We start from the raw sequence: 27,286 nt of genomic DNA on the forward strand, positions 1-27,286 counted from the left end.
GTCCGCACATTGTTGCCTGAATTCAGCTAGGAGCGCGCAGCCGGCTACAAAATCCGATTAAATCCATTCTCTAATGTTTCCAACTGTTTCAAAACGAAATATATTCTGTATACGTGTATCTCAGGCACCTACTATTCCGATCCCACCTTCAGTTCAACTGCGTTTTTTTTGTCCGGACACCACCTTTAAAGGAGTACAAAGGGCCATCCAAAAAAATTTCAGATTAAGACATCTGATGAAAGTGTGTGTGTCATTATACCGAATAGCGCGAAAGGTTTTGATGTGTGCAATTTGTTTCCCAGAAAAAAACTCACATAAACATAGCTCCGCGCCTTCACCCTTAACTCGCCACTCCAGCTATAACGAGGATGAGGAGGTATGATGGCATGTCACCAATGACGGCATAAGGAGACTCGTTCTGGTTTGCCGGTCAGTGGGGGTCAGCGCCTTGTCCCTTTGCCGCCGTAAACCTGTTTTGCCAGTTTTCCCGGAGAATTGGGGACAGAAGGAGCGGCCGAAGCATTACCGAGCAAGGAGAAAGGCTTTATCAGAACTCCGAACAGCCGAGTAGCAGACGACAGCGGAGTAGCAGACATTTCTTTAGGCCAATCAGCGAGCGTTCTCCTTATAGCGTCAGCGCGAGGTTCCAGGCAGATCACAGGCTGGTACTGCTCTTCACCACCGTTGCGCACGGTCGCTTTTTGCGGCGTATTTTAAATTCAATTTCTGCGATAATTATGACTCTGTGGTGTAAATTACTTCGCATGGTGCATCTTACTGGCCTACTTAACAGTTTTATAGGAAGAAAACCGGGTGTTAAAAATGACTTCTGTGCTACTTTAAGCCCTGCCAGTTCCAGTACACGAGACGCAATAATATTGATCCTTGCTTTTTTACCAGACGGGGCTAACTCCCCTCATGGAAGCGGCATCGGGCGGCTATGTGGAAGTGGGCCGGGTGCTGCTAGACAAGGGGGCCGACGTCAATGCTCCCCCGGTGCCCTCGTCTCGTGACACGGCTCTCACTATCGCGGCAGACAAGGGGCACTATGCTTTCGTCGAATTGCTCATCAAAAAGTAACCACCTTCAGTACTTTCTTTGTTGTTGTTGTTGTTGTTGTTATTAGCGAGCTGTTGCTAAAAAGCTGAAAAGTGTGGTGTCGAGCGACTTTGAGAGATAATTCATAGAACCTGAAGTTTTCGGGGAATACGATAAATTCGGGGAGAAATTGGGCTCACTTACTCAAACTAACTACACTGGTTTGTTACAAACTGTGATGTAACTGCATTCGCTGCCAAACAAGTTAGCGTGCATTCCTACGGACGTCTCAGTGAGAGCAGTTTCCCGGGTAAAAACCAGGTTTCACTTTAAAGAGGCAACCTTCAATTTGGGGTGCAAATTTGGGGAAGAATCGGGCCACACCCTAAAACTTCAAACTCTAATAATTCAGTTGGTAGAGTCCTGCATGACTTGCAAGTCACCCTCACTTTTCTGTGGCAGTAGCTCCTGATTTGCAATATTGTTGCGGGTAGAGGGTCGGGTGCCATTTGAATGTTTTATAGCAGCTCAAGTAACGGGTTGGGCACGGGTAAGACATTAGAAAGGAACTATTGCGTCGCCGACAACATTTCTCATTCGAAAGGGACCCCCATTGCAAAAATGAAAACTTCAGTCGCATTCCTGCTTTTGAGCCAAAGCGGCACACCTCCACTCCACCCACTCTTGTTATAAATTAACTCTATGGGGCCCGTGGCCGTTCCGCGAACTCTTCCGAGTAATCGAGCATGTCCGAAAAATCTGTTGGTGGCTGTACAATGTCGTACAGAAGTCCAAGGTCAGTGTCAAAGTGAAAGCTGCTCTGAGTTGTATTGTAAAACTTACAGTAGTTAGGCCTTTACTTTTTCTATTTTTGTCTGCTCCCCGGTGGTTTTCTGATAGCCGACTGTCGATAGCAGTATCGAAAGTCAACTGTTAACGATGCTATCGATAATTACTATCGATGGTTCGATTCGCGTACAACTATCGATGGTACCAGCAGTAGTTTTGCATCACTAGTGCATATTCTTGTATCTCTCCCATGTATGCTAATGGGAGCTGGCTGTATTTTGAAATGAGCTGATAGGTAAAACTACATATGCAGTATCCCACACCTCTGTGATGTAGGGAGTTTATGATCGGCACCTACACTTGGATATTCTTTCTAAAAACTCTTTCTGTTCATGTGATATTTCACTATGCATTTGTCTTTGCAGTGCCGAAGATTCCAGTGTGTTTCTAATGCGTAGCACGTTTCGTTTTTTCAGGGGGGCTCAAATTGATGTCAAAAATAAGAAAGGCAGCTCGCCTCTTTGGCTTGCGTGTAATGGTAAGTAAGCATTTAGTAAGAATGATAATTTTGTTTGCTCTTTCTTCTCTTGTGTGTGATATCACAATTTCAGCATGGCTCTTGCATCCACCTTTTTTTTCTCCCACTAACTTTTGTAGTGTCAAAGGTCTGAAAAAAAAAGAAAAAAAAAACGTAAATGAACTATGCGAAGTACAGTAGAACCTCGTTAATTCGAAGTCGTCTGCACAGCAAAAAATGTTTGAATCAAGCAGACGTTTGAACTAAGCGAACCTGGGCACATGGTAAAGGAAAATATATTTATTTGCCAAATAACTTGCAGATCTTTGTCTGCCGCTTTCCGAAAACGACATCGCATGTCACCATTCCTTCAAGATGGGCTATGAAGTCCATCATATCGCAGAGCTCGCTGTTGGCTTAACAAACTTCCGAAAACTACTGCGCGTGTGTAGATTCATCGTTGCCGTCGTCACTCTGTTCATTTGCTCGCGCCATGTTCCGAACTATGTACTCAGTGAGAGTGGCGGCAACCGTGTGTGCTGTGTTTGCTGTCCTGGCGTACTCTTCGAAAGACGGGAGCCCTCCTCGGAGCTTGCATCACTGGCAGGAGCTTACACCACGTTGCAGATCTCGCGGCTGCAATGATCGACACTTCTTCTTTCATCGTCAGAATCTCGTACTTCACCCAAGTGCCCGGGGCAAAACGAGTACAGTCGCCGACCGATTTTTCGGACCCCGATTTTTCGGACATGCTCGATTATTCGGACTCGTTCGCGGAACGGCCACGGGTCCCATAGAGATGATGTATAAGAACGTCCAAAATTTCGGACGTCGTGCAGCTCCGTCGCTCGATATTTCGGACGCTGTTTGCCCAACCCGCGAATTTCTCTCATGGGGTGACGGAAAACATTGGTATCATCTGAAATTCGTATCAAAAGAAATCAACCAACTAGAATATTAAAGAAAAAAAATACGCAGTGCTGATTATTGATTTTCCATTCCTCTGAGTAGAAGAGGTCTGTCGTGCGTCTTCGTTTTTGGCCAACGGCCTGTCCGCCCGCGAGTCGCGCGACAGCGCTGTAAAGCGAGCTTCACCTAAAGCACGCATGTGTTAGGTGAAGCCGACTTGCGGACTTGATGACGGCGGTGCCTCTGTCAGTGTACTTACAGTGATGAAATGTCGCTTCGGGAAATAGAAGCTGATGTTATCAGGCAGAGCTGGAAGCGCGTTAGGAAAGCATCGACAAATTTTTCCCGCCTACTAGGGCTTAGTAAAGTTTATTTTGAAGCGAAATTCGTTTTTTCGGACTGCTCGATTATTCGGACTCTTGCGCGATCCCCGCCGAGTCCGAAAAATCGGACGGCGACTGTATCATGCCCCCAAACAAGACACATGTAACAAGAATGCATCAGAATTCCCCCCCCCTTTTTTTTCCGGTAGAAAGCGCTTCATGGACTTTGTGCTTCGGTTGCTTCACTTTGAGAATATGCGCACCCGTCTCAACGCACAGAGTCTACTGCCGAAGCACACAGGATGCAATTTTACACCGTCGCGGTACATCGAACCTCGCTTCAATCGCTGTTTTCTGTTTTTATTTAAACTGTTCACTGTTTTTATTTAGACCTTTTTTCTCTCTCTCGATAACTTGCACCCCAAAAAATAGTGGTCATCGCCACCTTACAAATCCATTGCTTTCTCCCATTCCTTTCTCTCTCTCTCTCTCTCCCAGCTTTTCTTCTAGCCTAACGATTCTTATTATTTTGTTTTCTGTGTTCCAAGAATGTGAAGGGCTGTTTATACTCCAACGGCAAACAGCGTAACTCGTGCAGCGTCAACCAATGTTGTGCTTGTGCAAGAGCAAGCTGATTGACTCTGTACGTTCTCTGTCCTCCACCAGCGGCATGGCCGAGTGGGCTAAGGCGTCCGCTCGTTGGTGGTAACCAAGGTCGTGCTGAAGACTGGGAGGTGGTGGGTTCGAATCCTACCGCCGGCTGTGCTGTCTGAGGTTTTCCCTGGGATTTCCGAAGACTTTCCAGACGAATGTCGGCACAGTTCCCCCTGAAGTCGGCCCAGGACGCATACTAACCCCCTGTCCCCCACTCCTTCCTGCTATCCTCTCTCCGTCTGTCCACATCTGTACGTCGCTCATAGCCACAGTTGCTTCGCGGCGCTAACACCCAATTAAAAAAAAAAAAAAAATTTCTCTGTCCTCTACCTCTCTGTCTCCACCTTCATCCTCATTGCGCTCGGAGTATTAAACCACCCTTGAGACCTCTGTGTCCATATTTTGTTCTTCAATTCTACAACAGGAGGACACTTGGACGTGGTGCAGCTGCTGGTGGCGGCTCAAGCGGACATCGACAGCATGGACAACCGGCGCGTGTCCTGCTTGATGGCGGCATTCCGGAGGGGTCACGTGAAGGCAGCCAAGTGGTTGGTGAAGCACGTGGCCCAGTTTCCCTCGGATCAGGAGATGGCCCGTTTCATGGCCACCCTGAGCGGGGACAGCAAGGACCTGCTGCGCAAGTGCCACCAGTGTACGGAGGTGATCCACGCCGCCAAGGAGCGCCAGGCTGCCGAAGCCAACAAATGCGCTTCCATCCTGCTCGAGGAGCTGGACCAGGAGCGATCGCGCGAGGAGAGCCGTAAAGCCGCCGCCGCCCGCAGGCGCGAGAGAAAGCGGAGAAGGAAGAAGGAGAAGCAGGAACAGGTGCGTTTCGTTCACGATGGTCTGCTCCAAACTTGGGAGCTTTTTTTTTTTTTCACCCAGCGTAACGTATCGTAAGAGAAGGGCCCCCGTGTGTTGTGTATGGTAGACTGCATTAGTGGGATGAACTGCATTGAGAGTTAGTCGACGTGTTCCATGCAGCCTGCCTTGTGTGCATCTCCTCATTTCTATATTTACGTCAACAAAATACGGAAACCGACACTGAAGATTTTTGTTTAAGTTCAATTTGTACAAGCTTTCGCGTGGAGGTCCACGCTTCCTCAGGTACGGAGGCTACCTGAGGAAGCGTGGACCTCCACGTGAAAGCTTGTACAAATTAAACTTAAACAAAAATCTTCAGTGTCGGTTTCTGTATTGTGTTTATGTGATCTACAGGACTTGACTCCCCTCTTCGTATACGTTTCTATATTTACGTCGTGCATTTCCCAGTACTTTTTACAAACTGCGCACATTTCCCAGTACTTTTTACAAACTGCGCACATTTCCATCTGTTACTGCACATAACTCCGAAAGTTGGGAGTACATTTACTGGAACATGCGGTGCCCAGAGTACAGTGTTGGCAATGAGCTCACAGAAGATGTAAACTTTAGTAACAGAATACTTAGGGCCTGACTTTTTCGGGTTTTATTTTTGGCCAAATTCGGGGGGTAAATATCGGGTGATATTTTTCATTCGAAAATTCGGGTGTATTCGGGTTAAATCCCGTTACGGCATATTCTGTCGTCAGGAATTCGGGTGTATTCGGGTGATTTTTTTTGTTTAATAAAAATTTTTCTTAACATGGAACTAATGTTTAGCAATGTTATCAAACTTTATTTTAATGCACGCTTATGAGCGTGCCACGCGACCCGGATGTTTTCGGGTAGATTCGGGTTAAACCCGAATTTTACAGATTTCGTTCGGGGGGTAAATATCGGGCAGATACGGGTTTAACCCTAAAAAGTCAGGCCCTAAGAATACTGTGAACAGTGTAAAGTGGGCTTCACCTAATACTCCAGTGTAATAAGGTGAAGCCGACTTGCAGGGTGGCGCTGTACAGCGAGAGAACAGTGGGGGGGTGACGTGAAATGGGCTTCACCCGACTCTTGGATGTAATGAGGCAAAGCCCACTTGCTGAATGGCAATAGCAGTATCTCGCTTCAGTACTATTTGGCACATATTGGAAAATTTTGAATACTGAAAATAGATTGCGAATAGCATTCGAACAGCATCAGGTATACGTTTTGTCTTCGAAATTACGAATATCCGCACAGCTCTGCAAAATATTCAGACCCTGTCATATTGATTATGCCGAGTAAACCTAATTTACGTTTGACCTTACTTAACCTGGGTTATGATTTGCACCTGATTCAATCCAATTCAACCAAAACTGGGTCGAATCAGATTGAGTTGAACCAGATGAAATCCGAATTATTAAGCAAAGTATGTCCTCACGTTTAACCCCCCCTCCCCCTTTTATTACTAAAAAATAAAAATATAACCTGAATTATCAAGCCCCAATTATAAAGTTCTTCAGTGCCAGAGGTGCCATTCATAGGTTGAATGCAACTGTAGTTTCTCAACTGCAGCAATTGTGTGGTAGCAGCTGCTTCCTTGGGCGTTGTTGTTAGTTAATGTCCCTGTTATTTGGTTATTTGATCCGAATGTTCATTTCATACTCTACGTGGAGAATGTATTAATGCCCAGGAATACAACAAAGACACAGAGGTTTTGGGTATACCAGGTTTTGACTATTGAGGTTTTTTACCCTTCTGGCGCCTTTTTCTTTGTGACTCTTTTAAGTGCAACATATTTTAACCCCAGAAAGGTAGCTCCAGAGATCTGTGTGTGTTGATTATGCAAAGAAAACTGCGTCGTGTATAGGGCCCTGTGTTTTAGGGTTAAATGCGGTCAGGGGCATAGCCTTGCTATTCCCCAAATCTTTCCGGGAGGAGCCTGTTTCAGAGCATGTCATTTGACGTCACACGACAAATATTGACACTTCATTCCAGATAAGACTAGCTAAGTTGGCAGCAGAAGGAGGCGGTGACAGTGATGCAGCCAGCAAGGATAACAAGGAAGGGAACAGCAAGGATTCTGATAAGGACTCCAAGAATGGTGGGGACAAGCAGGGAAGCTCCCAGTCCGAGGATGAAGATGAAGAGGAGGAGGAGGAAGACCTGGAGGAAGAAGATGAGCGTCTTCTACATCCAGGTGGGGCCCCTGGTAAGCATTGTGTAGAACAAAGTGCACTGAAACTGCAAGCATCAGCACCGGATAATAATCTGAAGCCAGCAAGCATCTCAAGACATTTTGAGCATCTCATAAGATAAGTGCATCGAATCGTGTGGAAACCTTAATGAAAGATATTACGTAGCAGACGACAGGACCAATGGTGTCGTCTGCTATGTGTGTCACGCCGTTTAGTGCTCTTCTAACCGTGCGGAATATCCTGCAGCTCAGTGACAAGATATTGCGGTGCACACAACAGGACCAACGGTGTCGTCTGTAAACAGTAAAGTGGTCTATAAGACCACATTACCCTCATGTGAATACACGGTTAGCTTCAGCCCCTCCTTTTAGCAGCACAGCCAACAAAAAAAGGCGTGGATGACAGCCGCGTACAAGATGTTCACGATTGGGTTAAACTCGGCATCCTAAACAATGCTGGTTTAGTTGCGACTGAAGAAAGCAAGTGTGTATAGATTATTTTGTGCCCTTTGATGCCTGGCTGTAACTATATATATTTAGTTGTGTGCACACCGGAAAATATTTGAAGTCTAATGGAATGGGGAGAAATACAGTGGGCTCCCGTTAAGCCGAACTCGCTTAAGCCGAATTTCCGGTTATGCCGAACAAATTATGGACATTTGTTTGTTTTCCCATAGACGCCATGTAAAAAAAATCCACTTAACACGAACAGACACCGCGGGCACTTCGGATAACCCAAACTTTTCCGGCGCCCGCGGCGCCTGTAAACGGGCTTCGCCGCACGCACGGAAGCGAGGAAGGCACGTGATGCAGTGCACACGGCACCTTTGGGGCTTAGCTTCCACCATCCCCCGCCACGCAGAAACACTCTGGTCGTTTGGGGCTCAATCTTGATCTGCACATAGCGATCGTTATAGCTATTTTTCAAAATTTGCGCGCTCATTCCGTCACGCGCATTGGCCGTCATCCGGGGAGCACGAGCGTTTAGCAAGCAAGTGCACCATAACATGAAACCCAAACTTTGTGGTGTCTTTTGATGTGCAATCATTCGGAATACGTTGACATGCGCACGTGCGATTGCGCAATTCGCGTGCAGTCTCCGGGGGAACTGCCGTTCGCGTGCTGTTAGGGCCCATTCTATCCGCGTGCGCAGCAGTGGGCAACCAGCGGCTTAATAACGCTTCAGTAGGTGGCCAAACTGGCAGGAAGTAAGCTATTGTATGCTGCCATGTTGCCAATATGCCGTTTCACAATTGCTACCCTGTCTTTGACATTTTCTATGACACTTTTGGGTCCTTCTGTTAAGATGAACTTCTGATAAGACGAACAAATTTCCGCGGTCCCCTCGTGTTCGTCTTAACGGGAGTTCACTGTACACTCAATCAAATATCGAATGTTCGTGCAAATATTACAGTACGTGCTTTGTGCAATTTGTAGCCCACGGCTTTAGTATAATTTTTCTTCCGAAACCAACCTTACAAAATGCAGACTACTGCAGGAAAGCTTGTACGTTAATAAACAGTTGCTTCGGTGTTTTTATCACTGGACAGACGCGCAATTCTTCCGTGGGAACCACCTATTTTTAGTTTTGGTTCCTGCTTTTCAGGTGACTATGCTTACTTGGGGGGTAATCATCTCGATTACAAAATTTGATGTCGGGCAGTGGCATGATACACAAATACCACTGTAGTTGTTTCTGAACATCCGCATTTCACTTGTGAAACAAAGAGATTGGTGTACTGCCTCAGCTTTACGATGAACACCATTAAGCTTCTTCGCTGGATTGTGTGTGTCTCGCCTGGGTAAGTTGCGTTGCTGGAATTTCGAATGAAAGGGTCGTCTTTAAGGCGCAGTTTTTTGTTCCTGGGCTGCAGGCATTATTCGAGAGTCTTAAGCTTTTAAAGGCAACCTCCCAGGCATCGAGTCAGTATCCCTCACTGGCACCACTAAAGTGCAAGTGCAGGCGAACCATACACAAATAATTTTGGCCTGCAGATCGTACTTAATATTCTCTTGTTCGTCTGCAAGCAGAAGTAAAGCCACCGCAATTAAACTTTACTAAAGAAATACAACTGTCTCTGTTACAGCGTCTGCGCATCGCAATGGCAATTCCAACTCTGTTTCAACGTCGAACTCTATGGGGAAGCCGAAGAACAGTCACGTGAATGGTGCCACGAACAACAAGACCAGGTTAAAAATAGCAGACGACGACTCCCACGACACCAGCCTACATCAGTACAGTAACCACAACGAATCCTCCTCCTCCTCCTCTTCGCCGCCCAAGGTGGAGAAGTCCGCTAGCCGCAACAAAAAGAAACAGCAACCGGACCGGACAACAAACCACGAGGCGTCTACGAGAACAAACCCCATGCTGACGGCATCAACGGCTCCGACGAGCAAGGGAAAGAGCTCTGGCGAGAAGACGCAGCAGCAGCAGCCTCGCAACAACCCAGCAGCGGCGTCCTCCCCCACGATATCTACGGTGGTGTCGTCGAATCATCGTCAGTCAGGCGGAAAGAAGGGTGGTGAAGTGTTAATGAATGGATTGTCATCGGAAGGTGAAGAGTCGAGCGGAGTTCCAAAGGGGTCGAAGCATCGATCGTTGTATCATGCGGGGAATGACTTGGGAAAATTGAATGCGTGAGTATTTTGTTACCTTTTGCCACATTTGCCAGACGGATATCATCGCGTGCTTGTGCCACGTGCGGCAGAGTACAGTTACTGACTTCTATTAGTGCAGTTGAGGTGAAATGATGTTTAGTTTAGTGATCGTCGGATTTCTCAGGCTGCTGTTATTATTCGACTTTATCCTGGTCACCTTCGAATCCGGAAAATTGATTGGTTACTGTAACTGCGAGGTTGCCCTCCGAACGTTGAATGGAATATCACGTCGTAGGATAAAGGCTTGTAAAGGCTTGTGTGTTGCTCATCCTTAAAAGAATGGCCCAAGACATTCTCTCGAAAGAAGCTAAAAAGGAACATGTATTAATGTATTGACTTCACAAAACACAAGTACAGTCAACCCCCGTTTATCCAGACGTCTCCGTTCCCGGGGAAAATGTCCAGATAGCGCGGCATTCGGATAAGTGAAACGCGGTATTGCGAGCTGTCAGCGGCACTTTTACTTATTGCATAATTAGGGCCTGACTTTTTAGGGTTAAACCCGTATCCGCCCGATATTTACCCCCCGAACGAAATCTGTAAAATTTGGGTTTAACCCGAATCTACCCGAAAACATCCGGGTCGCGTGGCACACTCGTAAGCGCGCATTAAAATAAAGTTTGATAACATTGCTAAACATTAGTTCCATGTTAATACAAATTTTTATTAAACAAAAAAAAAATCGCCCGAATACACCCGAATTCCTGACGACAGAATATGCCGTAACGGGATTTAACCCGAATACACCCGAATTTTCGAATGAAAAATATCACCCGATATTTACCCCCCGAATTTGGCCAAAAATAAAACCCGAAAAAAATCAGGCCTTATGCATAATGCGTAAGAAAGTGTCCATGCTCGTTTGCACAAGGTTACAGTATGTACCACGTCCTCCTAAGCTCTTACTTATTGCACAAACCTGGTCAAAGTTGTTATTTTGCTCGAAAAACGCCAAAGCGGTTCTAAGCGTGTTTCGGGCCTCTGGGAGTGTCACTACTGGTGGTTCCTCACTGCCGTCATCTGATTCGCCACCGTCATCCTTACAACCAACAATATCAACTACGCCTTCATCGGTAATGGCTGCACGTATATTGTGGTGTGTTAGTGTGTATGGCTGCGTGTATATTGTAGTTTCATCGTGCCTGTCCACATCGAGGTCCTCGAGAACGTCCTCGTGGCCCACAGGCGTCATTATCCAGAGGCGCTATCCAATTGTTGTCCAGCACATGAAGAGTTGGTGGCACGTAGCTCTCACCAGTTCCTGAAGCCCAGCTATCTGTCGTGATTCTGTAGCAGCACGAAGGTCCTTTAAAAATCGCAAGCCGTTCATCCTCCACACGTGTCTTTCGCTTTTCAAACATCCCTTGCGTGACAGACCTCGAAAAAGTCGCGCGTAATGGAACGTTGTATTCAGGATGACACAGTCGGGGACAGTAAAATCCTGGTTTGTACACAACGCTGCACGAATGCATCCCACTTGCGATGAACGATGCGATTCTCCCAGCTATCCAGTATCCGGAGGCTCCGGCGAGAGTCTGTTCTGAGCCACTGAAGCCAACACCACCTGCCACGTCAGCGGCTGTTCTCTAATTTTCAGGATTGATCCGCAGAGAAACTGACCAAGTGGCAGTATCGACATAAGATTTTGGGGCATTAATACATCTCCTAACATCAACTTTAGCTTCCCGACCCTGTTCCTATTTGTTTTAATCTCCGTTAGAAACCCTGAAGTTTATCTTGGTGAACCCTGTAGTACTTGTTCGAATCTTTAGCAACGGACCGCAGGTTGATCGCAGACCTTGATGCGCCTCCATAGTGCTAAAAAAAAGTTGCAGGTAATGCTTCAGTGTGCCCTGCTGGCACCACTAGTAGTTGCTGCAGGCTCGGGATAGGATCAGGTACTAAGGGACCAAAGCTGCCACCGAGCAGCACACATAAGCTTATGCACGACATTGTTGCCTCCCGTGTCCATTCAAGTGCCCGTGTTATCCATATCCAATCCAGTCCGTTCTCGCTGTAATGTGCTGTGTCCTTATCTCTTGCAGGCTGGATGAACTGGTCTTAGAAATGAATGAAGTCCCCGGTGGAGGACTTCGCAGCCCAAATCTCAACCGAGGATTGGACAGGCCTTCCCCCAATTCCAACCCTTCCTCGTCTCCCAAGAAACAGGGGAACTCCTTGGTGAACAGCCTGAACAACTCCCTGAACAGCGGCCTCATGTCAAACAAGATGCACCACAGGGGCGAGGAGGGCTGGAAGGAGGTTGTACGCCGCTCCAAAAAGGTGACTGTGCCCTCGACCGCCATCAGTCGGGTGATTGGTCGCTGCGGTTGCAACATCAACACCATCCGCGAGGTATCCGGTGCACACATCGAGGTAGAAAAACACAAGGGACAAGGCGATCGTACCATACTCATAAGGTACGGCTAAAAAAAAAAATGTGAAAACGTGTACTTTTGCTGACTGCTGCCGCTCTTTGCCGCGACACTTTTTAGGGGCTCTGCGGATGCGACGAAACAGGCGCAGTTGCTGATTACGGGTCTCGTCCAAGAGCCAGAGCGGGACCTGTCCGAGATTATGCTGCAGTACGGAGTCGGCGTGAAACCCAGTGAGCCCACGTCAACAGCGAAGAGGGGTGGGTCGGGGACCACGGCAGTTTCTTCCAACCACGTGGTGAGTTTCCTCGGCGGCCGGGTAGCCGACACCGATCTGGAAGTGAAAACTGTCGCTTTTTTTTTCTCTCTCTCTCTCTCTCTCTTTGTAGCAATCTTCGGTGGTAGTCGCTGGCGGTGCAAAGCCAATCCGACAGCCCAGTTCCACAAAGGTCATGTCCGTGAAAGCGGCGGCACCGGCGCCCTCCCTTCCACCCTTCGGCCAGACGAGGCCAGCGCCGCGTCCCGGGATCCCGACTGGCAGTTCAAATGTGGTGCCCACGCCTGCTGCCACCAATCCCCCTTTCACTCCTTCCAGCTGGAGCAGCCCTACTCCTCCTGGTACAAAAGGAATTCCCGCACCAATATCCTCGGCCTCCCAGCCAGCTACACCGGTCTCCATGAACTCCGGCTGTACAGCGTCGTCCGCGAACCCCCAGCCTGCTTCCGCGGCGTCCACGACCTACACGCAGGCCGTCATTTCCCCGGCAAAGAGCACGAGTCGAGCGGCGTCCGCGGATGCTCTGCCCTTGTCTTCGCCCACGGGAAGTCCCTCCCCTGCACCTCCCCAGCCCCCCATGCACTCCCACAGTGCTGCCTCCACTCCGCCTGCAGCCATGGCAGCACCACCCATTAGCATTCCGCAAACTTTCTCCCCTTTCAACAATGTGTTCAGCAAGGAGACACAACCTAGCGTCTGGGGACAGCGAGAGGCTCTGAAGCCAAACTTTGCATCCGTAGCTGCTTCAGGGGTATGCTGCAGTAGTGCGAGCAGTAGCACGAGTAGTACTGGGAACCCACTGCCTGCTCCGAGCCCAGAGCCGATCATCGACGCTGCCAAGGCACCGGGCTACAGGGGTAACCTGCACGTGTCCCCTCCAAACTTTGGGCCCATCGGCAGCGGGCCTCGTAGCGCGCCCTGCACGCCGCCCATCTCCGCCCCTGCTCCGCCTTCCGCATCGCCGTCTCCGCCTCCGCAGCAGCAGGAGTATTACGACGCCCCCCAGCAGGCGCAGCCGCAGCAGGCGGTCGCGTCGCCCGCGTCGCGGCTGGTGTTCCCAGGAGGCCGCTACTGCCCGGAGCTTTCGCAGTCTCCCATTCAGAGCACGCTAAACCCCAATGCGCCAGACTTCTCGAGCAGAGCAGCGCCCACGATGATGCCACCGTTTGTGGGTCCCCCTCCCTCAGCGCACGACCTCAGGGTGCAGTTTCCGCCGCAGGACTACATGCCCCATCACCCTTCCCAGCAGCCCCACCATGTGCAACACCAGCAGATGGCTCAGCAGCATCAGCCACACCATGCGCCCATGTTCCAGCTCCAGATGATGTCTCACCTGCAGCAACAGTACTCTGGGCTGGTTGCGCAGGTGGCCCAGCATCAGGTTGGGAAAGGTAGGGTGTTTTTATTGCCCCGCTACGTGCTGACTCATTGCAGCAGCGATTTATCCTGACCCTACCCCCCTTACACCCCCCTAACACCCGCCCTCAAAATCTGCAGGAGACCCCCTTAAAGCTACTGTAAAGCAGTAGACAAGCATGATATGCCGGTGATGTGACTAGAGACTTTGTTGCTTCTAAATACGATATGCAGAACCATACGACCGACAACGCGCTATAAATATTTTTAATTTGCCATGAAAGATGCGGCATAGTGGAGCAGTGCGACGCCTGGTGTCAAACAACCCCCTGTACAGCGGGCAACACTGAAAATTGGTGTTACACACTATTACGTCGGAACTCCGTTATTTTAGTAACAATATTATTAGTTTTCCTGTTTACCTATGCATTCTGAAGCCCCTGTTAACAGTTTAACCTGTTAACCCCTGTTTTTGCGAAGTAACCCAGGACTGGCCGCTGTTCGATGGAGGCTCTCCCTACTTCTCTGCTGCGCCTGCGCGCTCCTTCTGTTCGCGGCTTCTTTCGAACGAACAAATTCTCGGTGAACCTCTATGAACAAACAAGTCCCGACGCTGTCTGGCTTCTTCAACGTCTGACACATTTTTTTTCGACGGCTCAGCATTTCATTTCATTTCAGTTCGCTTATCCGTTTATCCTAAGATGTGGATCGTTGTGTGGATTGCAGGGGCGGATTTTATGGTGGATTGTTATGTCGGGCCCAGTGTTATACGCATGCAATGTGGCCGCCGCCGTATGTGTCAGGAGTACGGATTCATTTCGAATACCTAGTACAGTGTTGCCCGTAATCTTCAATTGTAATTTTCTAATTAATTGCACCGTCGATTGGAATGAAACTTGCGCAGTTTTTGTCCTGATGGCTTGGACTATCGAATAGCCACACTAAATGACATTTGATCGGTGCCGCTTTACGTACCTTTAAATTTGTGAGATTATGCAATATTTCTTCAAAAGCATGTAAAGAATACCCCCTCCCCCCAAGGACGAAATTGCACGTAAGCCACTGGATTGCAGCATGTCTTGTATTGCTGTCACACGGGCTGGCTGAACGGTGATCAGACGCTTTGAATTACCATCGATTCGGGTGGCCCTTGACTCGGTGCAGGCCCCTGAAACACCGTTGAAGCTGTCGAGGATACTCAGAGACTGCCACTGGCAGCTTCGTGATCAGTGAATTAGCAAGTGCTAAACGGGCTCTAATAAACCTGCAGTAAGTGGGATGAAAAGAGCTGAAACTCCAATATCGCAGTTACGGTTCATCACATCAGGCTGGCGTTCGCAAATTTGTTGTTCTACTCTGGACATCGCGCAAAGTCTCGCAAAAATGGGTATCAAAATAGATACGTATGTGTGACAATGAATTCAAACACACTCAAATTTCGAATACTGCTTTTGCCTCGCTTTCTGCATCACTATGGGTGCCTCTTTGTCTGCTAAAACAAAAGCAGACGAATATGTGTAGCACCATTGAGCATTCATATGTCAGCCTATTGAGGGACATTGGATGGGACCGTGTGGCAGTGGGAAGGTGTAATTTGCAATCATGTGAGCGTCAGACTGCTTATTCAGCCTCATTGCCATTGTCATAAGCGAGCGGTGGCACTGCTACTGTATATAAGCATGCACCATGCGTTCATCTGCGTTCTTCATCTGTCTTAACGTCAGCGCATTTAGAAGTTTGGATCCTTGTTTTAGCTGATTCGTTCCTTGAATGCCCAAGTTGTTAGGTAATCGTTTCTTTCATTGATTTCATTGTATGTATCGTCCATGAGTGTTCAGTAAAATGTCTTCTGTTTTTTCCAACTGTCGTATTCATGAATCTATCGAGTTAGGCGGATAGGAAAGGGCGTCTGGTCTGTCACTGACGATTGACTTCATCTACACCCTCTTTGCCCGGTCTATCCTGCCTCACAGTCAAAATGATTAATGTCTATTGTCTTCAGTGATCATGCAAATGTCTGTGTGTGACAGTGGTAGCGTCAGTACTTCATCAATTCCCAACAGTCAATTAACTTACGAGCTTCTATTAGCTTTAGCTCAGGCCTCCTGAATTACTCAACTCATTTTGTTCGCAGATGACAGCTCACCGTCATCAGTGTCCCCTCAAGGCGCCATGTCACCTACAACAGGAGGTGGCCTTGGTCCCCACCAAAGTGGAATGCTGGACGACCGGAAATTACCGAGGCCGATAGGCACGGAGCGGGCGCAGAAGAAAAACGTGCCCGTGGGAATGCATCACTCTTCCTACCCTCCTCCTTCAGCACCAGGGATTTGGTCTTATCCTAACGCAGCAGGTAATTGACACACACTGTGTCCAATGGGTGCATAGGTGCCCCGGGGCCTGAGAGCGAGACTCTTGAGTCACGTTTCATTTGTGCGCATGGAAGCAGGCAACAAGCACCCGGGTGCTTGGGATTTTCCATGGGATACCTCCTGTTGAGCGGCGTCGGGATGACCCTCGAAGTATGTGCTCAGAAGCGAAATACGGACTTTCAAATTATGAGTAGGGCCTGACTTTTTCGGGTTTTATTTTTGGCCAAATTCGGGGGGTAAATATCGGGTGATATTTTTCATTCGAAAATTCGGGTGTATTCGGGTTAAATCCCGTTACGGCATATTCTGTCGTCAGGAATTCGGGTGTATTCGGGTGATTTTTTTTCGTTTAATGAAAATTTGTCTTAACATGGAACTAATGTTTAGCAATGTTATCAAACTTTATTTTAATGCACGCTTACGAGTGTGCCACGCGACCCGGATGTTTTCGGGTAGATTCGGGTTAAACCCGAATTTTACAGATTTCGTTCGGGGGGTAAATATCGGGCGGATACGGGTTTAACCCTAAAAAGTCAGGCCCTAATTATGAGTCGTTTCTAATCAGCACATCAGTTGCCTCCATTTTTGTACTAGCAACGCTCCTTGACACAGTAATATGCTATAGAGCCTGAAGTTTTAGGGTTTTACCCGATTCTTCCTCGAATTTGCACCCCGAATTGAAGGTTGCCTCTTTAGGGTGAAACCCGATTTTTACCCGGCAAATTGCCCTCACTCGGATGTCTGTAGGAATGCGCTAACTTCATTGTTTGGCAGAAAAATGCAGTTACATCACCATTTGTACCAAACCGCTACAATTAGTTCGAATAACTGAGCCCGATTTCTCTAAAATTTTAGCGTACTGGAAGTTCTTTCACCCGAATTCGCATGAATTTAGTGCACATGTTTATTTACCCGATTTTTACCCCCCGAATGTAGGAAAAAATGTTTCCCGAAAGCTTCAGGCTCTAAATATGCACTGTATTGCTCTCCTCTGGGTCGGGTCGGGTCGGGTCGGGTTGGGTTGCCCCCCTCCCTTGCAGTGAGGAACTTCCAACGCCCCTGCACTTGAGGGAGCCACCAAATCAGTTCGAACTTTTAGACGAAGGCTTACATCTGCAATGTTTCCAAAAAACTTTATTTGAGCAGTCACACTGTGTTGAAATAACTGTTGACACGAGTCTGCTTCGCCATGCGGACACTGCATAATGCGCAACGGTGAATTTCTGCTAGTGCAGCCTTGTCGTATACACTTCCATGAGCGTAGTAACACTACACATGTTACACTATTGGGTACGTCAATGCCTGAGTCGTAAAGTCATCACCCCTCTGCCACGCTTTTCTTCATAAATCCAGCGTGACTGAAACTATTTTCTGTAGTCTTCGCCTTCGCTGCTTCCCACGAGTTTGCAAATATATGTATTGCAGCCAGCAGTATCATGTAGTACTTACTTTGGTTTTCATAACATAACATAACAGGCGAGAGGAGACTGGAACGGTACAGCACTTTGAATGATCAAATGTAGATGCTGCAAGTGCCTCTTTCTGTAACAAATTCTGATCCTCTTTACATGACGACATTCCGTCAGCTATCCTGAAGTTTTGGAACGCCTCTGAAACGGAGAGGCACCGCATGCTCTACTAAGCCCCGCCTCACATGTGTGTGCCGCGCTTCTACGACTTCTACGCATGCACCAGGTCGGAGCGGTTCGCCAAAATATCGAGCCCCAAGATGCACTGTAGTGCGTCTGTTTTGGCTCTTGAAAGACGAAAGCTAAAAAGAAGTAGGCATGCTGGGAGCGAAATGAGTACAAAGAACCGGGCTGTCTGTCCGAAACACGGTCCGAAATATTGGAAGCGCAAATACGTTGGATCTGTGGGGCGTTTGACGGTGCCAAGAGTTTTGTCCGAAAAATTGGAAAGTCCGAACTTTTGGAGTCTGAAATATGCCGGTCACATAGGCTGCCGATAGAGCCCGATATTAGCGTTATCGCTGCAGTGCGAAAGAAGTACTCACCTACTGCACAAACGGCGAAGGTCCGGAGGAAAAATAACAGGCCCACTGCCGTTCATCCTACCGGTGAAATAGAGCGAGGCACCGCTGCTAAAACACCCCTAGTTAGAGCCCTGCACCATCCGCGGATGGAAGCGGATATCCGCGGATATCCGCAAGATACTTGTGGATTCAGATGAAAATTCCGAACTTTCTGCGGTGTGCGGATTGGATGCGGATGGCGCGAGGTCGGATGCGGATACGAAGGCAGCGGATCGGTAGCGGATCGGATGAGGATATACCGCGTGCTGTAATTTTTCCACCAGCAATTTATTTGTATTGCGCTGCGACTACGAGCGAATGCTCGGGTTCACATTTGACCATGCACGGCCAAGACGGTAGAGAAGGCATTCTGGCGTCTCGAACCGCGCTAGCACCGACGAGGTAGCGTTCCACGCGTTACAGAAGGCTCTCCGTAACGCGTTTGTCGAAATGTCTACCTTTGCTGGTCGTCGTGAGTCGTTCCGTGACAGCATGGAGGCATCCGAAATTATACCAACATATGCTTCCGGCGGTCTTTACGCGTCTTCGAAACGTGCGGATTTTGCGGATCGGATGCGGATGGTGCGCTTTGGTCAGCGGATCGGATGCAGATGTAAACTGTTGTGTGTGCTGCGGATGCGGATCGGATGCGGTAACGGTTGCGCGGATGCGGGTTGGATGCGGATGCCAAAAATGTCATCCGCGCAGGGCTCTACCCCTAGTCACACTGACCACCGAAAGCGCGCTATGTTTGCCAACTTTGTCATGTTGTGCTGCAAGTTCATAGCGTGTTTACCCAGTATTTTTTTCCCGTGTATGCTTTTTTGGTTTGAGTGACAATATCGACCATCGCATCAGTCTATCTATCATCTGAATGTGGGTGCAAATCAAACAAAAGCACCTCACTAACTTTGGTAGCACTGGTGGTCGTCATTGTGATGACTGCACACCGCAGTGGTTTCATGCTGATACCACCTGCGTTTCGCCTTCTGTACCTCAAGCGGGCAGTGGTGTGGCATTGAAACCACGTCAGCTGACGGCTCAGGGAGCGCCATCCTGGGAATGTCGGTGCAAACACGCTCGTTTCGCGCCAAGGCACGTGTGGGAAAATCAAAGTGAAGACAAAGAAGCGTGTGTTGGTCAACATCTTTGTTGATCGGATTTTCTAGACTATCATACGAGGTAATGTTTTGACATCAAATGTGCAATGTCGGGCTTTGCATGACGCAGGAGCGCAACTGTTTCCTAGACCATCATACGAGGTAATGTTTTGACACCAAATGTGCGCTGGTTTCATACGTGTAGTACCACCCTATATCTTGAAAGGTAAACAAAATATTCGTGAAAAAAAATGTCTGGCGGATTTCAGGGAGCTGTCATGAGGCACAGGACAAAGTATTGTGACAAAAAAATGTATTCTAAATGTAGTGCCCTTCAAAGGGTTTTAAACGCGTAACCAGATTGGAGCACGGGCCGGGCCTTTGAAACCCTGCTTTTTCCGGGGCTAAGCTGGGCGCCAGGGGAAGTCTGTGCTGTGCCTGGACCTAGGAATTCAGCCCGTCCAATATGCGGGTGCACAAAATACGTGGTTTAGAAAAAAAATATATAAAAAATGCTTCGCATTTTTTATATATTTTTTATTATAAAATGCTTCGCATTTTTTGTGCCGGACTAGGAGTGCACAAAATATGCAAAATTTGTGACATGCCTCGGCTAATTCCCGTTGTGTACATTGGTACTTCTTTTTGTCATCTCATAATTCCCGACAACGGAAATAGGACACTAATGTTATAAATATGCATTGATTTTTTCTTTTTTTCCTGTTGCACAGGGAACAGTGGATCATCCGAGATGAGTCAGATGGCGGCATGGGTGCAGTATCAACATGCAGCTGGGCCGCAGGGTGACTGCCTACCTCCACCGCTCCTACACGGACGCTTTGGTGAAGGACACTCGGACACAGTCCTCGAACACACCTACCACGTGAGTGTCCCGTGTCGTGGAACAATTTCGTTTGCGTTACCGTAACAAATCTCCCCCCAATTGTACTGCCTGAGACATACCTGTCTGAAATCTGCAGCCTATGGCTCAGGTGTCCCCTATTGACGGCGTCGAGCGCTGAGGAGCTGTACCATTATAGCCTCCGAGACAAGGAAGGCAGTGTAAGGTGCGTGTTTCGCAGAACGCCACAAATATTTAGACCCTGAAGTTTTAGGGTTAACCCCGATTTTTCCCCGAATTTGCACCCCGAATCGAGGTTCACCGGTTTAGGGTTAAACCCGATTTCTACCCGCAAAACTGCACCTAAGCTAGGCACCTCACGGCAATGACATACTAATTTTTCACAAAATACACGGTTGATCTCAACGTCTGATACTCTGGATAGGCTGTACAACGAACGTTTGTTCGACAATAGAGCCCGACTTATCCCCAAATTCCGTCTGATGGTAAATTTCTGCCCGAATTTGCATGAATTTTCGACATCAAGGGGTTGACCTGAATTTTACCTCCGAATTTGGAAAAAAATAAAACCCGAAAACTTCAGGGTCTACGAATATTGGGAGATAACCTGTGGTACTTGGGCGGCGTCTGCTAGCATCGTTTCCTCCGTGCTAGCTAGCAGACGACGCCAGAGTATCGCGGATGATCTCTCCTGATTGTTGGTGCTGTGTGAAACAGGCATCCCTACACTTAGGACCTGACTTTTTCGGTTTTTATTTTTGGCCAAATTCGAGGGGTAAATATCGGGTGATATTTTTCATTTGAAAATTCGGGTGTACTCGGGTTAAATCCCGTTATGCCATATTCTGTCATCAGGAATTCGGGTGTACTCGGGTGATTTTTAAAAAAAATAAAAATGTGTCTTAACATGGAACTAATGTTTAGCAATGTTATCAAACTTTATTTTAATGCACGCTTATGAGTGTGCCATGCGACCGGGATGTTTTCGGGTAGATTCGGGTTAAACCTGAATTTTACAGATTTCGTTCGGGGGGTAAATATCGGGCGGATACGGGTTTAACCCTAAAAAGTCAGGCCCTACCTACACTGCATCTTCTTGGAGGTGATAATGGTAGAGCCCCTCTGTGTGCGACCATGGGGGACAGATCGAGGGGGGACAGTTGGGGCCACAGGATGGAGATTTGAGACAAGTGTGTTGCAAGCAGTACATTGACATTGTACATCGACACATTGATGCTGTTGTTTCTACTGAGCGAATTACGTTAGCCTTAGAGTGTCTGTTTTGCCCCAGAGCATCGACTACCATGGTGCGCGTTCAGAGCCCCGTGTTTTACGGATTGTCAACCGTATTGTCCTACTCGTCGTACAACATGCTATCCTTCGCTGCACCACATGGCAGTCTGTCACACCTCCTCCTCCTTCTCTCTGCTCCCCAAAACCCAGTGTCATGGTCATGTGTCCTCTCTCCCGAGCCTCATGAGAGCGTAGATTAGTTCCGCTGTTGTTCTCCCTCATGGGATAAAACCTGGTAAAGCTAATTTTAACTCCAGATGTTCATCCTCATCACTTTGAGTCATGTTGCATCACATGCCCTTGCGAAATGTGACAAGTTTTTTTTTTTTTCTTCTTCTTCTTCTTGTTCTTTTTTTTTATCTTTCCTTCTTTGTAAGACAATCTCTTTTCCACCCGGAATTGTCCACTTTTTACCCGATTATACAGCTCCCGAAATTAAACCTGATTTTGTCTACCCAATTCTCAAAAGCGCGATCCATAAACACGAGGATCAGTAAATATGCACGGGACCTAATTTACGTGGGTGGCCAGCAACTTTATATGTAGCCGCTCCTGCTCCAGCTCTCAAGATCCGGAACTGATGGGAGTGTTTCGTCGGAGTTCCAGTTGTTTTCTGATCTCAGTGAGGACGTTCCTTAGTTGCACACATTTAATCAGAAGTCTGAACCATACGTAACTCAAAGTACGGTAAAAAGACAGTCTTCATAAGCGGGACGGGAGCCACGCCGGGCTTCGCTCCATGCATCAGCACAACAGTCCCCGTTCCAAAATGAAAACGAAGAACGGTGCTGCGTACAAATTTGCGAAGGGGCGCTACTAAATATACATAGGGCCTGACTTTTTAGGGTTAAACCCGTATCCGCCCGATATTTACCCCCCGAACGAAATCTGTAAAATTCGTGTTTAACCCGAATCTACCCGAAAACATCCGGGTTGCGTGGCACACTCATAAGCGTGCATTAAAATAAAGTTTGATAACATTGCTAAACATTAGTTCCATGTTAAGACAAATTTTTATTAAACAAAAAAAAAATCACCCGAATACACCCGAATTCTCAAATGAAAAATATCACCCGATATTTACCCCCCGAATTTGGCCAAAAATAAAACCCGAAAAAGTCAGGCCCTAACAATAACTAAGACAAGCCTGTAGAGGCAGCACAAGTTGTGTCCGAGCTTTCTCGACAGAGCAGAAAACGATGCTCCATCATGCAACAGGGTGATCCGACATGAACCGCATAAAGCCGATGCAGAGCATCCTGTAGACGAGTGGGCTGCAGATCCACCAGTACAATTTGCCACGTAATCTTAGGGCATGCCCCATTCATTGTTTCGTGCCACTGAGAGCACCGCACCCCTCTGTTCGCAGCAGCAGCTGAATTCCAACCTCGGCACCTGTCCCACGTTCCTGAACGGCTTTCCACCGACGGCCCCCACGGCTGCCCCTCAGGTACTGGGTGGTTGCGCCGGCTCCCAGCTGTTTCCCTCCTCGAGGGACCCGCCCCACCCCCAAGAGGCCCCATGGTCGCCCCACAAGTTGTTGCAGATGGATGCTATGCATCACCACCAGCCTCCCCACTCCGCCGCGGGCAAACTGGTGAGCTCAACGCTGGCATTTCGGACAAGTTCTTCTTCCTGACCCAAATAAATAGTGTACACAAGCTCAGTCGTTGTAGTGTTTGCTTACATGGGCGCCGCACGGACCTTGAACGAGGAGTGGCAACTCAATTTGGAGTGATAAGCGTAAATTAGCGGCAGGACCGGGAAAACGAGGGGGGGGGAAACGGTTTAGGAGGAGGCAATCTTACCTTGCCCTCGCGGCGCCCATGGTTGTGAATGACGGTGTTGCCACCTGTTGTTTCTCTCTCTCTCTTTTTCTTGTAGGATTTCCTCTACAGTGAAACCTATTCACATATTCACCATGTTATATCTTTTGAGAAGAAAGGAAGGTGGGGGGGGGGGGGGGGAAGGCATAAATTGTACTAAGCAACTGCGTAGTTTCTTCATACATAGGGCCTGACTTTTTCGGGTTTTATTTTTGGCCAAATTCGGGGGGTAAATATCGGGTGATATTTTTCATTTGAAAATTCGGGTGTATTCGGGTTAAATCCCGTTATGGCATATTCTGTCGTCAGGAATTCGGGTGTATTCGGGTGATTTTTTTTGTTTAATAAAATTTTGTCTTGACATGGAACTAATGTTTAGCAATGTTATCAAACTTTATTTTAATGCATGCTTATGAGTGCGCCACGCGACCCGGATGTTTTCGGGTAGATTCGGGTTAAACCCGAATTTTACAGATTTCGTTCGGGGGGTAAATATCGGGCGGATACGGGTTTAACCCTAAAAAGTCAGGCCCTATTCATACATTGCATTGTGTATGAACGTGTAGGTTTCACTGTACCTGAACGTAGCCTTGCAGGGGTTGTGACAGTTTGTGACGTTGTACTGTACGGATGGGTGCTACTAGTGTACCGAATTGCAGGAAAGTTGATAAGTGCTCTGCCGTGAACACCACATTTCTGCATGACAACAACGTGGTGTGTTGTCGAGATATTTCTCCCTATTTTACTGGGAGTTCATCGCTAGGTTTCATAGTTGTGCCGAGGAATTGAAGTGAAAGTGAACAAAACTCAAGAGGTCTTCTCACACCTGGATGTGCCATATATCATTTGCCCTGTTCAGTGACCTTGTAGTTCATGGCAAAGTGTATGTTTGCATCAATAAGTTGACATTCCAAGCTTAGTTTGTGAGATGGTACAGTAGCTGGCGAATTCATCCTCGCGTGAACCATGACACGAAACTCGTCAAATTATCGGCAGTAGAACTTCTTTGTAGTAAGTGTGGTCTGGCCACAAAAAAACTTCACTGTATCAGTATCTTCAATACACCAGTAGTTCATGGATCCGGTTTCAATTAGGGGTGTGTGAATATTGAGGTTCTGGAATTGGGATCGAATATCAATCACTCGACGTATTCGATTCTCGAATAGAGTGCCCAATATTTGGCTTTCCGAATGTTCCACTATTCGCCGGATATGAACGACATCTCCCGAAAGTGTGCTTCACCTGATGCTTCCCTGCCTGAGGTGAAGCCTGCTTCACGAAATTGCCAGTGCTGCAGAACCAACACGGACGGATTGTAGTGTAGCCTAGGATAACATTAGCCCAAGTTTATTGTGCATACTTCACCTGAGGAAGGGGCGGTGTCCCTCAGTTTCGTGCAGTTTAGCAGTGCCAGTGGGGGATTTCTTTAAAAAGTTAAGACTGAAATAATGCCTACAGCCCAGGAACTTAAAAGGGTGTCTTAGGGGTGTCTCTTACATTCAAAATTTAAGTAATGTAACTTCCCCACGTGAGGCATACACACTTCAGCAAAGAAGCTAAAAGACATTCATGACAAAGCTGAGGCAGGACACCAATTTCTTTGTTTCACAAGTGCCCTATGGATGTTCAGAAACAATTGCAGCCTCATCTGTGTAACATGCTACTGCTTTACATCAAATTTTGTAATCAAGATAATTACCCCAGTATGTACTCTCCTGAAAAACAGGAAACACTAGCATGTAACATCAAAAGAGTAGGGTCTTCTTGCAGAAGAATTAAAAGTTTCTTTTGTGGCAGTTAATACCAGAAAAATTACACTAAAGGCATGGGCTAGAAATTTCAAACCTTCGTTAAAAAACGCACGTATCGTAAACTTTGCACAACCATTCCATTCGGTATACGACATTTTTTCCTACATTAGATTCGATTCGGCTTCAAATATTCAGGTTCTCACATATTCTTCTCAATAGGTTGGGACGACAGATTTACTTCACTGTAACCATATCTTCACTATATAGGGGGGTCTAGTGTATAAGCTAATACTTGCATAAGCTGTTTGTGATGTGTACCTGGCTATCAGGCTGCTTAAAGGGGTTGCGACATAAATGACAGTTCTATGCATTGGTGCGAACCTGCATTGAAAGTTTCACAGCCATTAGAGTAATAGACGCTGAGAAAATGGACACGGCGAATACTGAAACGCGTACGGCTCTGACATCACAACCCTCGCCACCGCAAGCGAGGCAGCGCACGAGAAGTCACGTTCTTAGGCTTTGCCCATGGGAGCGGGCGCAACTCTGGCCTCTGTGACGTCTGCGCTTTGCTCGGGAGTGCGTTCGAGGGCTTGTATCTCGCCAAGTACGACGCGTAGAAAAATAATTATTTTTTCCTCACCATTCCGCTGTGCAGTACAATCCGTCCATGATGTAATGAACAACATCTGTGAAAGTGTCTCAACCCCTTTAAAGGTCCTCCAAATTAAACGGCATGTGTCAGCACACTGGAACTTGTACGCAAAACTGCTTTGGTTGCGGGCATGCTTTCTGTATGGTATCAACAATCAGTCAATTAGAACCTTTAATTCATCGGGAAAAGAATTGCATGTGCTGCTAGTGCTTATATGAATGCTGTTCTTTTCCCTGAGTTACTTGAATTCTCGCCATTAACCTTAAAGGGACATCCAAACTGACTCTAAGCGTGGTACCGTTAGCCTAGCCCTGGTGTAAGTCTAGACCGTCTCTGTATGTTGTGTGCCACACTTGGGGCATCAAATTTCCTTGTATGCCCACAGTGTGACACGTCCGTTAAACTGTCACAACACCCTATGCTTGAAGTGTGCTTCCCGGTGATCTTGCTTCAAGAGCTGCTATATTTACTGGCTTTGTGCTTGGCTCAGACTGAGAGGAGTGATTTTGTTGGCAACACTGGCAAAGAAAGGGGTTGGACAGCAGCTAAGGTTTTTCCTCCCCTCTCCTTTTCCAGCCATGGCAAGGCTGGGCCCACCACCAGACATGAACTTCCTCCTTCCGAGTAGCCTGCCAGCAGCCACAGTAAATGGGCAAAGCGTGCTCGGAGCTTATACATATATAAATATATATAAATATATATATATACAAGGAAACAATTACATAGCAGAGATAGAGCGAAGTGGCTGGATGTCTTGCTGCTGGGAGTCTGTTTCAAGAGAGGGTGCTGTTATAAATAAAACGAAGCGCAAATGGTGGAAGCAACCAAGAGAGGCATTGTAAAAGTTTACACACAAAAAAATACACACTACACACACAACACGAAACACGGCGGGGTTGCCAGAAAAGAGAGTGTAATATAACATGGGATACAGAAAGAGGCAGTCTCATGGTCAGTAAATGTTTTCTCTTCACGTGCACAGTTGTCTCCAAGTGTGTCTTACTTCTACTCTTGTTGTGGTACAATTACTGTGGGGCTTTCAAACGAGTCACCAAGTGACTTTTGAAGCGTTAACCACCGTGTGATGGCTGATGGTCCTATAAGCATTTGATTGCTTTTGGCACAATGACCAAAGATTGAGCCAGTTCTCTCTTTCTTTCTAGTGAGAATTTTGTTCACCATTCCCAGGTAGGCCTAATGGTGTAAATGCATCGCTATTTGGCATAATATAATGGTGTATTCAGATGAGTCACATTTTGTGCAGAATATTCTAGTAGAAAAAAAGGCAAAAAATAAAGCTAACAGGCTAACCAAAGTTCCGCCACGTTGGCGTAATGTTGGAGTATTTGAAGTGACGCGCTTTATGCGTGACGTCTGCATCTTTTCCTGTCGTCTGCTACAGAACATCTTGTGGCTGTTCGGGAGGACGTTCCTCCTGGCTAGCAGTGCACAAGAGACACTC

General features: G+C 47.4%; 1 protein-coding gene across 9 annotated transcripts in view; it reads left to right on the forward strand.

The window, feature by feature from the left end:
• LOC135376444 (ankyrin repeat domain-containing protein 17-like) overlaps nt 1-26,803 on the forward strand; it is a 63,335-nt gene extending 36,532 nt beyond the window's left edge. For 7 of the 9 annotated variants that reach the window (XM_064608943.1, XM_064608946.1, XM_064608947.1 and 4 more), the window contains exons 19-30: nt 901-1,076; nt 2,304-2,365; nt 4,655-5,055; nt 7,066-7,279; nt 9,352-9,904; nt 11,971-12,345; nt 12,421-12,598; nt 12,690-13,968; nt 16,068-16,286; nt 20,169-20,320; nt 22,962-23,189; nt 26,401-26,803. In XM_064608943.1, the coding sequence (XP_064465013.1) occupies nt 901-1,076; nt 2,304-2,365; nt 4,655-5,055; nt 7,066-7,279; nt 9,352-9,904; nt 11,971-12,345; nt 12,421-12,598; nt 12,690-13,968; nt 16,068-16,286; nt 20,169-20,320; nt 22,962-23,189; nt 26,401-26,433 (3,870 nt within the window). In that variant the 3' untranslated portion in view covers nt 26,434-26,803. The remainder of the gene's footprint in view (nt 1-900; nt 1,077-2,303; nt 2,366-4,654; nt 5,056-7,065; nt 7,280-9,351; nt 9,905-11,970; nt 12,346-12,420; nt 12,599-12,689; nt 13,969-16,067; nt 16,287-20,168; nt 20,321-22,961; nt 23,190-26,400) is intronic. The other 2 variants (XM_064608944.1, XM_064608945.1) reach the window with 2 other exon arrangements.
• The last annotated feature ends 483 nt before the right edge of the window (nt 26,804-27,286 follow it).

Source organism: Ornithodoros turicata, unplaced genomic scaffold (assembly GCF_037126465.1).
Source record: "Ornithodoros turicata isolate Travis unplaced genomic scaffold, ASM3712646v1 ctg00001099.1, whole genome shotgun sequence".
In the NCBI taxonomy this organism is placed as follows: domain Eukaryota; kingdom Metazoa; phylum Arthropoda; class Arachnida; order Ixodida; family Argasidae; genus Ornithodoros; species Ornithodoros turicata.